This window comes from Pelecanus crispus, chromosome 1, assembly GCF_030463565.1.
Source record: "Pelecanus crispus isolate bPelCri1 chromosome 1, bPelCri1.pri, whole genome shotgun sequence".
Lineage (NCBI taxonomy): Eukaryota > Metazoa > Chordata > Aves > Pelecaniformes > Pelecanidae > Pelecanus > Pelecanus crispus.
The window spans coordinates 154,391,851-154,404,716 of record NC_134643.1 but is presented as its reverse complement, the minus strand read 5'-3'; the positions used below and the strand labels follow the sequence as shown (position 1 = coordinate 154,404,716).

Sequence of the window (12,866 nt, the reverse complement as noted above, 5' to 3'; positions counted from 1 at the left end):
TCTCCACCCTCTGGGTTTTATTTTGAAATGCCAATTTACTCTAGCGACTTGAAAACTTAATTCTCCTTTTTGCATCTGCTCTAAAAAAGGTGATGCAGTAGATTACCAGAAGCAGTTGAAGCAGATGCTGAAGGATCTAGCCAAAGAAAAGGATACTAAAACTGAAAAAGAATTGCCAAAAATGAGCCAGGTATGTATACTAGGGGCTACAGTCTGTTTGTAAAGAAGTGGAGGGCACTCAAAAATGAAAAGACTAAATACAAGTTTAGCTCTTTCTGAGAGTGTAACTTCAGCCTGAGCTTAGATATCAGGATTGGGCTACTCTGATCCAGGGAGCAGGAATCATGTTCAAAAACTCTCAGCCGCCTTTCTAGCACCTCCCTTGCCTCAGACTGCCGGATGAATAGAAAGAATTTCAGACTTACCTGCACCTGCAGCACAACAGGCTGGAAAACAGGCTCATTCAGGCTGGAAAAAGCCCTCCTACCAAGCCCAGAGAATTCCTGAGAATGCATATTGCTGTTCTGTCTTCCCTGACCTCCTCTTGACCAAACCAGTAACTTCTTTCTTAGTCCATCACCAACTGGGACTTGCCCTGTCATACCCAAATGCTGACTAGAACTGCATTAAGTAAGACAGCTGAAGGCTCTCATCATCTTACCGTATCCTCCCTAATGCCAGTAGAGCTTTGTGTATGTTGTTGGCATGAGAAAATCTACTGGAGGGAAAAGGGTCCTGTATCAGTAAAACAAATGTATGGACATGCAAAGAAAGATGGGACTACACCAGAATGCCTTCTGTGCTAGCATTGCTAAATAAAGTTTTATATTGTTGGCATGTACCTAACCTCTCAGCTTGGCAGGGCCACACAATCTCTCATAGAGACATCACTTGATGGAACTTCTGAGGTCCCTTCCACCCTGAATTATCCAACATAAGACTGTATGAAACTTGAGGGCTCACAAATTTCGTAACAGGATATGGAAACGTCCTCTCATAGCCTGATAATCATCTGTGACGGGTGAGCGAGGGAAGGAAGGAAGGAGAGAGAGGTTGGGCAGGGAAGATGTCTGCATTTTAGTGTTAGAAGAAAAAGAGCTGTGGAAAGATGTGGAGAAACAGCAGAAGGGAAGTTGCTTGCAAGCCTGTGGATGGCTACTTTGGTTGCAACTGGTTGCGTAACAGCCGCCAGTTTTCCACCAGTAACGGATTGTATCCCTTGTGTTGTATCTCAGTTGCCCTTCGGTCATCTGGGAGGTCCTGGTCTCCTTCATCAAGGCAGCAAAATACTTCTCTGCTCTGTTCCCCTTTGGATTTGCAGCACCAAGGTTTCCTAGCATCAGTGGGGGTTGAAATCCCTTTGCTAACATTTTTTAAAATGCAGGCAAAAGTTATAAATGATCAAGTCTGTATACGGTATTCTGCCTTCCTCTGCCGTACTGTGCCCTCGCCTGACTCCTACAGTTCCCCACAGCGCAGCTGTTCAGTAGTTTGATTTTGGTTTTTCATCCTTTCCAGAGGGAATTCATTCAGTTCTGCAAAACCTTGTATAGCATGTTTCACGAAGATCCAGAGGAGAATGATCTCTATCAAGCCATTGCCACTGTGACCACACTGTTACTTCAGATTGGAGAAGTAGGACAAAGAAGCATCAGCCTGGGGAGCGGATCGGACGAGTTCACCGAGGACTTACAGCCCGAGGCCTCGGCTTCGGACCCGGATTCTGTTTTTACTGACACTGTGAAGACCCCTCACAAAGACTCTCAGCCTTCACCTGTGACTGAAGGGGACTGGACTGTCTCTTTTGAACACATTTTAGCATCCCTCTTGACTGAACAGTCATTAGTTAACTTCTTTGAAAAACCCTTAGAACTGAAGCCAAAACTTGAGAATGCAAAGCTAAATCAGTACAGTCTCAAAACAAATGGAATGAGCTGCCAGTCACGGGGTGAAAATACAAAACTAAACACACAGTAGTAGCAAATCTGTCAAAAATGAAATGCACTGAAATTATGCCAAAGCACATACTGTAAAAGGCTTTCAGTTAGCAGTGGACTTTTGATAAAAAAATTGTTGGTCTGTGGTTTTCAGTTTAAGAGCTTTAAAAGCTAAAGGGTGTGTAGGTTTGTTTTGTGCCTTTGATTTATTAATTATGTTCTTGTTTTGGATGTAAAAGGAAACATCTGTCTACAGTGTGAAGACACCGAAGCCGCCTTCCGCACAGGGAGAGCAGAGGCTGGCTCCAGTTGTCTTTTTTTTTTCTTTTTTTCTTCCCCTTTAAACAGGGGAAAACACTTCTCAGCTACTGTCTGCAGTTTGTTTGGGTTGCCTTTTTTGCACTAATACTGAAAACTGTTTCAATGCTGGTAATTGAAACTATTTTAATATATTTGATTGTATTCCAATTTGTATGTCTGGCTGAGATGTTAAGTGTACATGGACTGTGCTTCTGATGTTGGCCTGTGAAAACATGCACTTTTCAATAAACCCTTTTTGTACTAGACTTGCATTGACAGTATTTATTGATTTATGGAAGGTAAGTGCCTTTAGTCCCTACTTCGTTAAACAAATTCCCCGAGCTAGCACGCTCACAATTAATTCACTGGTCAGAATCCTATGTTTCAGTGTAGTGCACAGACTTGCTTGGGAGAAGCCTACTGACTCTGCCGAGGAGACCAGCGGGGAACCAAACATAGGGAGTTTACTTTATCTGCAGGAGATTACATATATGAAGGATTGAGCTAACAGTTTTGGGAGTTGGGGCTTTTGTTGGTTTTGTTTGGTTTTGGTTTTTAAACAAACTTGGCCTTAACTTGAAATACATGTGTAGTGGCTCTTTATTCCCAAAGGAACAAAACAAGAACACTAGGACTTTGCCACCCACACAGGAACATTCACATCTCCTCCTTACTTCATGCACATCCAACAGAAGTCTACAGCATCTTTAAGAAAATTACACCATTATGTACAAGGCCAAAGGGAGCAAGATACTTCAAGAGTTTGTCACCTGTTCAACTCAGTGCTTCACGGATGAGAGCTTGAAGAGACTGGACAATAAAAAAAACCCCCAACTTCGGAGTAAACTCTTTTTATCCTTTTATTGTAATGAAAATCGGTTTAATTTTCATCCACATTGACTGTCTGTAGACCTGCAAAACAAGAAATTCTATCACCACCTATTACTAGGACAATCCCCTTTATGTATATGCAATATATGTGTATTCACAGGAAAGTCCACCTACAGTTTCAAAGCCAGTTTGCTGATCTACTTCTGGAAGAGCAAACTATATAGGCAAGTATTTCACCAAATGTTAAAACAAATACTTCATATTAAATCAATTCTGCAAATAAAATACTTCTCAGATGACAAGCAGAAAAGGCTCAACCTGCCTGAGCTTTTGACATCAGAGGATGTACTTTATATAGGAAAACACAAACCTTAAACTACCCTAACAACTACAGCCAGTGGTTTTTATTCTCTCAAAATTTACAGGATTATTTCACTAAATTCTGTATTTGTTTTTTAATGCTGATCAGGCAAGCTAGCAGCCCTGTTCTCTACAGCAGAGCTAGTTTAAGCCAGCAGTCTGACCCCTTCAGCATACTCTTCATCTGAATTTTGCATTGCAGGAGGAGCTGTCCCACTTGGCTACTTGTTCAGAAAAACATGGCATGGAGGAGGAGACGGCATGCAACCTTACCTTTGAATGTTGTGACTGGTACATAGGTAACCAGTGTGTATAGCTTGTTTGGTGAATCTTCATCCTCATTGCGCTTTCTGGACAAACGCACACGGATACGGTAAGGAACGTTCCTAAAATGAAGATGACAAATTAATTTTCAATAAAATATGTACTGAAACCTGTTAATTCATAGAAGAGTTCTCTGCTCCATGGTTACTACCCCTGGCCCAAAATTCTTAGGCTTTGCTTATTTGTGCAAAGACATGATCATGAGTCAATTCTATCTTGGCATCATAACAAGAGCGAAATCCTGTACCTTAGAGATTATACTGTTTGCTTTAGAGGAGCATTTTGTTTTGTTAAAGTGAGCAAGTAAGATTTAACTGTGTCTTGAATAAGATGAATCCGTAATCCAGTGGGAGCATAAAGTCAGAAGTGCACCATCAGTCCACTGATGGATCCACTGATCCAGGAAATATACTATGAAAAAGATCATGAAGCACAGCGTGAATATGATCAGCAAGCAGCTGTTACTAACAAGCTTTTATTACTTGAATAGAAATAACAAGGGAAAAAAAAAACCAAACCACAACAATCTGGTCTGAAAGCCTGAGGCTCCTGTCAGGAGTCAGAGTACCACCCAATCTGTTTGCCAGAAGCTGTGGAAATTCTAGTGAGCATTAGACCTGAACCAAGATCTTGTTTATGGGCATACAACTGATCAACATTTCTTCCTCACAAAGCCCATGGAACCACAACTAAATTGCTTACATGATTTTGTTCTGAATAGGCAAATCACAGCTTGCCCCTAATAACACCCAAAATATGCTGCTGAGAGAGGGCACAAAATTATTTGTCCACACCATTTTTCAAGTAATCTCCTACCTCAAATGAACTCAGGATTTTGGGAAACTCCTGTTCAGAGTACTTTGTTCCACAGAATGAGAAGGAACTGCCTCCTTGCTGTATGTTCTCAGAGCATACTTACTAAATCAGATGGATGCAATAATTAAGACACAGGAACTTGCTTCGATTTACTCCCTTCTTGACATTTTTCACTACTTAGATCATCAACTATCACACTAGCCGACATGGTGATATTAGCCTCTCCTGATCCTTCCAGAGGAAGATATTTAACTTTGCATACATTATCTGTTCTAACTAGTGAAAACTGCAGTTAAATTCACACTGGAAAGACAGATGCGATGAATCCCTGCTCCACAGAACACACTTCTACCAGTTCATATAAGGAAGTCTTGGTCAGTAGCCTCACTACTCAGCTCTGAAGTTATGCTGTCACCTGGCTCAACTGCTACTTCTTCGTTGTATATGAACTGGAAGAGCTCAACAGGAAGAACAGAGAAGCCCTGTCCAGAAGACCCACTAACTTAGCCCCATCTTCCCACCCTGTTTTTGAAGGAAGGTTGGCCTGAACACACAGCTCCAGGTAAAGGATTGTAAACATGTCACAGGCTAGACTCATGAATCTAATTCCCAGAAGGCATGGTTTAAAACAAGGGTTCATGTGTATCTAGTGTATCACTCACAGTATTAATCTCTACCAGTTAACCTTCCATTATGGTTTAAGAGGTCCCACTCCTCACAGGAGTCCCTTTGGACCATCTTCACGCTGTCAAATGCCCATTCAACTGCCTCTGTAGCAGTGATTTAACAGAAGCTGTAATTTTTTGGCCCCCAAAGTACTCATACTTTCAAGACAAGATTAATGGCCCTATTTAAAACCACACCTCATTATTTCTTTGTGTAACATTTATCAGTTCAGCATGCTTTGAAATCTAATCCTGTTCAGACACATTACACAAATCCCAGGTACTTACCCTGGGACTGTAGGTAGCACTAAAAAGCTATGTCTCTAAAAACTGTCTGCTACAATAGGAACTGGGGTACAAGAGTATTACAATACCCCAATCCTTCCCCTGCCCCCAACCTGCATTCCTTCTTTCCTTTGCTTTATTCTTATTAGAGGTAGAATGAAGTTATTTCAATTCCAATTTACCAAAGCTTTGCTACAAGTACACTGAGGGAGCTGACCAGAACGTAGAGGTGACAGGAACATTAGCTTGGCGTGCACACTGTAAGAAAGGAAGCATTTGCAAAGGAAACGCAAATATGGCAAAAAGGATACATGCTCTTCGACCTCTTCAAGCCCTGCACCTCCACATACACAGTTAAAAGGTTCTTCCTCACCCAATAAGGAGAGTTGCAGAAACCTACCTTATTCCTTTAGCCCAGACTGCTTTGTTCAATCTGGTGTCAATGCGAACATCAGGAGTACCCATTTCTTTCATTGCAAATTTACGGATTTCCTTGAGAGCACGCGGTGCTCGTTTCTTGAAGCCCCTAGGACAAACACAAGAGCAATTTCTTTAACTTCAGGAAACTGTCAGCATTGGACACCTGTTGCAGCACTCAACCACTGACGTTCTCTAAACATACAATCAAAAGAACTGTGTTCAACAGCAGTTCAATAGCTGCATCATAGTATGACCAGACCTCTACTCTGGTAGGGAGCTGCTAACCTTAATATCTATGCCTAATAGAAACCACGTATAGTTATGTTGAGTAATTTCAGTAAAATTTTGCAACTGCAAGATCTCCCAGATCCTAAGTCTTATTTATAACATGTTGACATGAAAACTTCTTGCAATATTACCGAAGGGATCAGAGCTGTCACAGATGCTTTAAATGAAAAACCTATGAAAAAAGCAATACAACAATGGTAACATAAACTTGACAGAACTGTTCAGTATTGAAATAAACAGCGGAAGAACAAAACTGATGCTCTTCTCAGTAACAGCTTCTGCTAAATGGTGTTTGATGGTTACTTTCTTCATGTCATCATGACTGAACCACCATCAGAACTGGTTTTTGACAAGTGCAGCTTCTCTCATGCCTGTTATGGACAGATTGTGCATGACTGGCCATTTACACTGAAAGTTACAGCTGCACTCTGAGTGCTTTGCTGTAGATATTATACCCACACTGTGACATGCAACTATAGAGTCAGTAGGATCTAAGGTCCCACGGTGGGTTATATTTAGTATTACTTGTACACTGCTGTTGGTATTTAGTGCTAGAAATCAGGGGTGGGTGACTGATTACAAGCCAGACAAGCGTTAAACATAAAGTATTTCCCCCACCTACTACTTCATGCCTAAACAGAAAAGAGGATAACCCCAGAAGAAAAGAGGATAGCAGGACCATCATCATTAAGAACACACTGAATTGCCATAAACAATCAGCAGGCAAGGCCAGAACATCTTATTGCCATTTAAAGGTACCACTGCCTCCCATCCTCACCCACAGTTTTGTAGTAGCCCACTGTCTCACTTCTCTCCTATTCCAAGTTAACTTCAGCAATTTCACTAATTGTTTTGATTTGGATCAAAGAAAGTGTCTTCTTTCACGTGACTGCAGCCATACACATACAGACAGAATCAAACGGAGATGCAGTTTCTCAACAAGTCCTCTCAAGCACTTTACTACTACGTGGCTGTAACGAGGTTCAGTATTTTGTCAGGTAAAAAGTTACTCTCATCTGCACACAACTAATATTGTGTAACTCAAATCATACCTTACAATTTAGTGACAAGCACAGAGCCAATCATTTGACTGCAACAATATTTAATTTCTAAAACTTAGTACAGTGGGCTAAATTTTAAACTTCGCTTGGGAAAGAATGACGCCCTGTGCACAGAGGTAAATAGCTCTAACTTCAAATTATGTCCAGGAACACTGACAAAAAACCCCCCCGAGCTTGTTGTTGAAAGCCACCTGCAAGTATAGGTCTGCACAGGTAGAGAGCTGCTTCCTTGGGACGCAGCCGTAGCACAGGGGACTACAAGATCATGCATCAGCATGGGTGCCGCTAAGGACTGTCGTTCTCTGCAGTTCAAAACCTACCGAACCCATTTCCAAATGCCACTTTACATAGGCCAATTTCACTGACAAATCAAACAAGAACTTACACGCCATGGATCCGCTTGTGAATGTTGATGGTATACTCCCTAGTCACCACCTCATTGATGGCAGAGCGTCCCTTCTTCTTCTCGCCACCTTTCTTTGCAGGAGCCATTTGAGCAACGCTGAAAAGCATCCATGCAGGCGTCAAGCACAGGCCCAACTTCCCTCAGACTTTTCCCCTGTCACCTGCCCTCCTCCCATCGTCCCCAGCTCCTTACAAGCCACACAACTCCCACACTCAGAAACTTATTTACGACTAATTCATCCGCGGGGCCGCAGCAGTTGCAGATTTTACTCTCATTTCCCTGACGGGAGCGTGAAACACATCTGAGACTCTTCGGCCGCTTCCCAAGACAACCGGGGCTCCTGGCCAGCCCCAAGCACCCTTCAAACGACCCCGTGCTGCTTCCGTATGCCCAAGCCCCTTTCTTCTTCAAGGCGACCCAGGAGGGCTGCTCGGCCCGCCCCGGCAAGGAGATGCCGGTGCCGGGAGGCTCTTTCCGGGGACTGACGGCGGCCTACGGCGGCCTACGGCGGCCTACGGCTTCCTCCGGCTTCCTCCTCCCTCGCCGAGGCCCAGCACGGCCCGTAACCCCCCCCCAAGTGCCCCGCAGGCCTCCCCGCGCCTGCGCCCTGCCCGGCTCAGCGCAGGCCCCGGGGGAGCGGGGAGATGGGCCCCAGCCCCGCCGAACGCCGACCCGCCGAGAGGAACCACCCGGTGCCCGCCGGGCCGGGCCGGGCCGGGCCGGGCCGGGCCGGGCCGGGCCGGGCCGCCCCCCCCCGCACCGGGCCAGGCCAAAAATCCGCCCCGCCGCGGGCTCTGCCAGGCGGATGGCGGCGGATTGGGCAGCCCGCCCCCCCCCGCCGCCACTCACCCTGCCGGGGCACCGGCCGGAAAGGAGCGCGCAAGGGCCTCTGGGAGCCAGGAGCCCTTCCGGGACGCCGGCGGGGGCCGACTGCGCCGGCGCTGAGCGGCGGGGGGCGGGGCTCCGGCAGGCTGTGGCGCGCATGCGCGCTGGCGGCGGGCGAGGGGCGGGGGGTTTGTCAGTCGGTCCGTTGTCTGTCTGCCCGTACCGGCGGGGGGGCCCGGCGGGGGGTTGCTGACCCCGCAGGGTCGGTGGTCGAGTTGCTTCTGGTGCAGCCGCGAGCCGAAGCCCGGAGGCGAGGTTCGGAAAGGGAGTGGCCGTCCCTCCGGTAGGATAGGATAGGATATAGAATGGGATAGAATATGGAATAGGATAGGATATAGAATGGGATAGGATATAGAGTGGGATAGAATATAGAATAGGATAGGATATAGAATAGGATAGGAAATAGAATAGGATAGGAAATAGAATAGGATAGGATATAGAATGGGATAGGATATAGAGTGGGATAGAATATAGAATAGGATAGGATATAGAATAGGATAGGATATAGAATAGGATAGAATGGAATGGAATGGAATCGAATCGAATCGAATCGAATCATTAGGATTGGAAAAGGCCTCTAAGATCATCAGTCCAGCCACCAACCCAACACCACCATGCCCACTAAACCATGTCCCGAAGTGCCACGTCTGCCCGTTTTTTGAACACCTCCAGGGATGGTGACTCCACCACCTCTCTGGGCAGCCTGTTCCAATGCTTGACTACTCTTTCCGTGAAGAAATTTTTCCTAATAGCTAATCTAAACCTCGCTAACTACTTGGGAGAAGAGCCTAACACCCACCTCACTACAACCTCCTTTCAGGCAGTTGTAGAGAGCGATAAGGTCTCCCCTCAGCCTCCTCTTCTCCAGGCTAAACAACCCCAGTTCCCTCAGCCGCTCCTCATAAGATTTGTTTTCAAGGTAGCTGCCTGCCGACTCGCCCCCTGTTTAGGAATCTTTCTTTTCGGTGGTACATTGCGTGGGGAGCTCGGCTTGGGGGTGGTTGTGCTTCTAGCAGGCAGATTGCCCCGTTCGGGTCTGCAGCTCCTCTTGCTGAGGCAGAACCGGGGTATTTCAGCACGGGGCAGTGGTCTGCAGTAGCCACCCTGTCTGGCCACCTGCCTGGAAAAATGACCCAAGCTGGGTGATAATGTTGGAACACGACAGATTTCGGCTGTAATGAACAACAGCCCAGCTCGACGAAGGGGGCTGGCATTGCATTGTGCAGGTAACAGGGAACAAGTGCGGTAATCTAAAACCAGAACAAGTGTACGGGGGAGAAATAAGACACAGCATGAAAAACTAGGTATTGACATAAATCTGTTCTTGAGAGTGTACCTTTCAAAATGATATAATAAGCCAGTTTATTGGAAGGCAACCCCACCCCATTTACAGCTTCTCTCTGTTAACAACTTACGGTACTGCTGGTTTTGGAAAGGTGTTTGCTCTGAGGCTGAGCTTGGTTTAGACATAGCCACCGGCACTCAGGAGAGATGTGGGTGTATTATAACTATCCCTGAGAGTAAAACATATTCTTAAAGGAATTTTCTCTTCCTGTGACTTCCATCATAGTAGTTGAGATCCATCAAGCACTGCTTCCACCGGTATTTCCTCTGAGGTGTTCACGTTCCTTCATTACCTCTTTCCTGCATGAACTTTTTGGCCTACAAAGAGACAAATTTCCCCTCCCCTTTCCCAGAATAAGCCCTTACAGGAGTGGGTGGCATTTATGAAGGTAGCCTCTAACTTAGCCAACTGGCCTTCGCTAAGGTTTGTCTATAGCTAATGGCAAGAGGTTCCTTCAGACATCACGTGAAAACACCTTAGGGCGTAGCTCTTTCATCTTCATCTGGTGGGGTCACCCTTGCTTCACTGAAGGCAAGAATTTAAAGACATGAGCAGGCTAACTCAGACTGGTACCTAAAGTTAGCGGTAAAAACACCTTAGAGACCAGCTCTGATCTCCAAACACTTTTTAGAGACCGGATACTTGATTCCCTCATTTTCCTTCAATGAAGCAAAACCAAAGGATTGTATGGACTGAAATACACAATCAGTCCTACCAGCCAGTCTTGCTGTGGAAGCAGCAGGGTCATTTTGCCAGTGGGTTTTCTCCAGCAGATTTTTAGCTTTTTTTTAGAAGGTTCTTCAGAACTCGGGGCAAATGAATCTTTTTTTTATTTTTCTGAAGGTTTACTTTTAGCCTTTCCACCTCTCAGCCCAATTATCTCCATTGTTCCTCCGTGGCATAGAAACCAGAGCTGAACACGTGGGCCCTGGTGACATGATCCCTGGTACTAAAGGGCGGGAAGGGCAGCATGGTCTGCGCTCTCTTAAAGCTAACGCTGGCTTGGGCGGCTGCAAGCTGCCCTGAGGGCCATCCCCTTTCAATCTTGCCGCGGTGAATGAAAACATCACTATGCTCAGTTATCCACCTCGTTCTCTGTTGGAGGTTGCTGCTTCTGCAGCAGAGTCAGCAGAGGGAAAGCAGACCTGTACCTTGGCTGCTCCATCCTGTAGCCAGTTTGAATTTAATGTGAAAAAGAGCCTGCACAAGGATGCCAAAGTGGAAACTAGACTGTCTACAGCGTGAGCATGGTAGCAATTCCGGGAGAGATGTGTCACAAAACTCGGGACAATGATGTCTGAAGCTGGACATGGGTCAAAGCCCTGGTATGTGCTGGGTCAAACCATTCTTTAAACCATCTGTTTTGTCCTAATCTAGAACTGTTTGGTTGGAAGTACAGAGCTGCCTGAGGTCTTTAAAGTTTCAACGGAGTTTAAAATGAGCCGTCTTGGCTAGCAGCTAATATAACTTCCTGAGCTATCTTTCTCATCTATGCCATGACAAAGATTCCATAGGATAAAACTTGGTTTTGCTACCTAGGTGCCAAACACCCCAACACCTTGCCAGGCTACGGCTAATATTAACAATCTCAAGTGAATCACATAGTTGAACAGCCACAGGAAAATGTGTGCAAGTCCTGCAATAAAGCCTTTTGGCTATTTTATTTTATTCTACAAATAAAGACAATTGTCCATCATTAAATGGAAAAAAATAATAGTTTGAGTTGTATATAGCATGAAACAGTAGTTCCCTTCACAAAAACATTTCTAATTCATTAGTTTATTACAAAATATCCACTCACAAAAAAGCACAAGCACAATCTTTATACTTGTGAAATGAGTTGATATTTCATATACAAAATAATTTCCACATAATTCCATATAATTTTATTTTATATAGAAATAGGTCATTATTACAACAGCTGTACAATACACTACTTTTTATTTAATAATTACATAAAATCTTTCTTAGAAACATATCAACAGAAAACATACAAAAAAAGCGAAAAGTGCATTTCTTTTTTTCCCCCCAAAGGAAAATTCAATCCTAAATGTTATAATGAAAGAGATATGTAATAGTCTGCAGCATCCCGAGCCAGTGGGCCAAAACACAGTGCATATTTCTCAGAGACTCGCAGTGGGTGAGTTATTTAGGTTGAAGAAGGATCCATGTTGTACTGTTGGAGAGTTGCATGATTGTGCTTACAATTTGAGTTCTCCTTTGCAATCACAATTCATATAGAAAACAGTCCAGTGTGGGTTGTGGCGGGTTTTTTGTTTGCTTTTTAGTAATGAAGAACAGTTAGGGTAAGCTGCATAATACTTTTCTGACTCTAAATCAAGGGTTATGAGCTGTAGACCATCTTCACCAATGACTGGGCTTTCTCCTCCATTGGATGTGCTAATTTGGCCACAAGAATAAGGAAACAAACTTCTCTTTACAGAAAGTGCCTAGGTTTTGTCCTCTGTGCAGTTGTGCAAAATAATAACAATAATCATAATAAAAATAATCTCTTGTTCTCTCCTCAATAGACCTTTGACGCAGTGCTTTTCATACACAAAAGAAGAACTGAAACAGTGAAGGCCAAGTACCTCATGAGTCTGTCGACAGTCTTTTGGAATTATCAGATAGCTTTCAGAGCAACACGCCAAGATTGAACGCCGCCTCCTGTGCACCCACTGATGATGGAGGCTGCACAGGATAGTGTTCCTTTTTATTTTGCTCTGTCAGTACATACTGTGCTCACAAGACAGCGCAAACTGAATCCGGCATGCCATAAATGCACTGTCTGTGGCAGTCCGCACTCTGTGGCGTACTTCTGTCATAGAGCTTTGAAAGAAATGCTTGTGCAAAAGCCAAAACAGTAAGTACAAAGTCATTCTCTTCTGCCCCATGTGCCCATTGGTTAAAGCTAATCGTGCATTGATTGTGCTGGTGGGACTC

At 44.6% G+C, this 12,866-nt stretch overlaps 2 protein-coding genes across 3 annotated transcripts in view; one reads left to right on the top strand and one right to left on the bottom strand.

Moving 5' to 3' along the window:
• The window catches only part of TBC1D8 (TBC1 domain family member 8), a 51,806-nt gene extending 49,829 nt beyond the window's left edge, over positions 1-1,977 (top strand). Inside the window, exons 19-20 of the mRNA XM_075708629.1 lie at positions 90-190; positions 1,519-1,977. Coding sequence (XP_075564744.1) covers positions 90-190; positions 1,519-1,977 — 560 coding nt within the window. The remainder of the gene's footprint in view (positions 1-89; positions 191-1,518) is intronic.
• Positions 1,978-3,079: 1,102 nt separating this feature from the next.
• Positions 3,080-8,607, bottom strand: RPL31 (ribosomal protein L31). 2 transcript variants are annotated; one of them, XM_075719063.1, is made up of 5 exons: positions 8,543-8,607; positions 7,673-7,789; positions 5,919-6,044; positions 3,702-3,814; positions 3,080-3,149 (listed from the first exon to the last, which is right to left on the bottom strand). In XM_075719063.1, exons 2-5 carry the CDS (start codon positions 7,777-7,779, stop codon positions 3,118-3,120), a joined length of 378 nt encoding a protein of 125 aa, XP_075575178.1. In that variant the 5' UTR covers positions 7,780-7,789; positions 8,543-8,607; the 3' UTR covers positions 3,080-3,117. The 2 variants fall into 2 exon arrangements, with proteins under 2 accessions (XP_075575178.1, XP_075575184.1); XM_075719069.1 differs by lacking the exon at positions 8,543-8,607 and adding an exon at positions 7,886-8,105.
• Between the last annotated feature and the right edge of the window lie 4,259 nt (positions 8,608-12,866).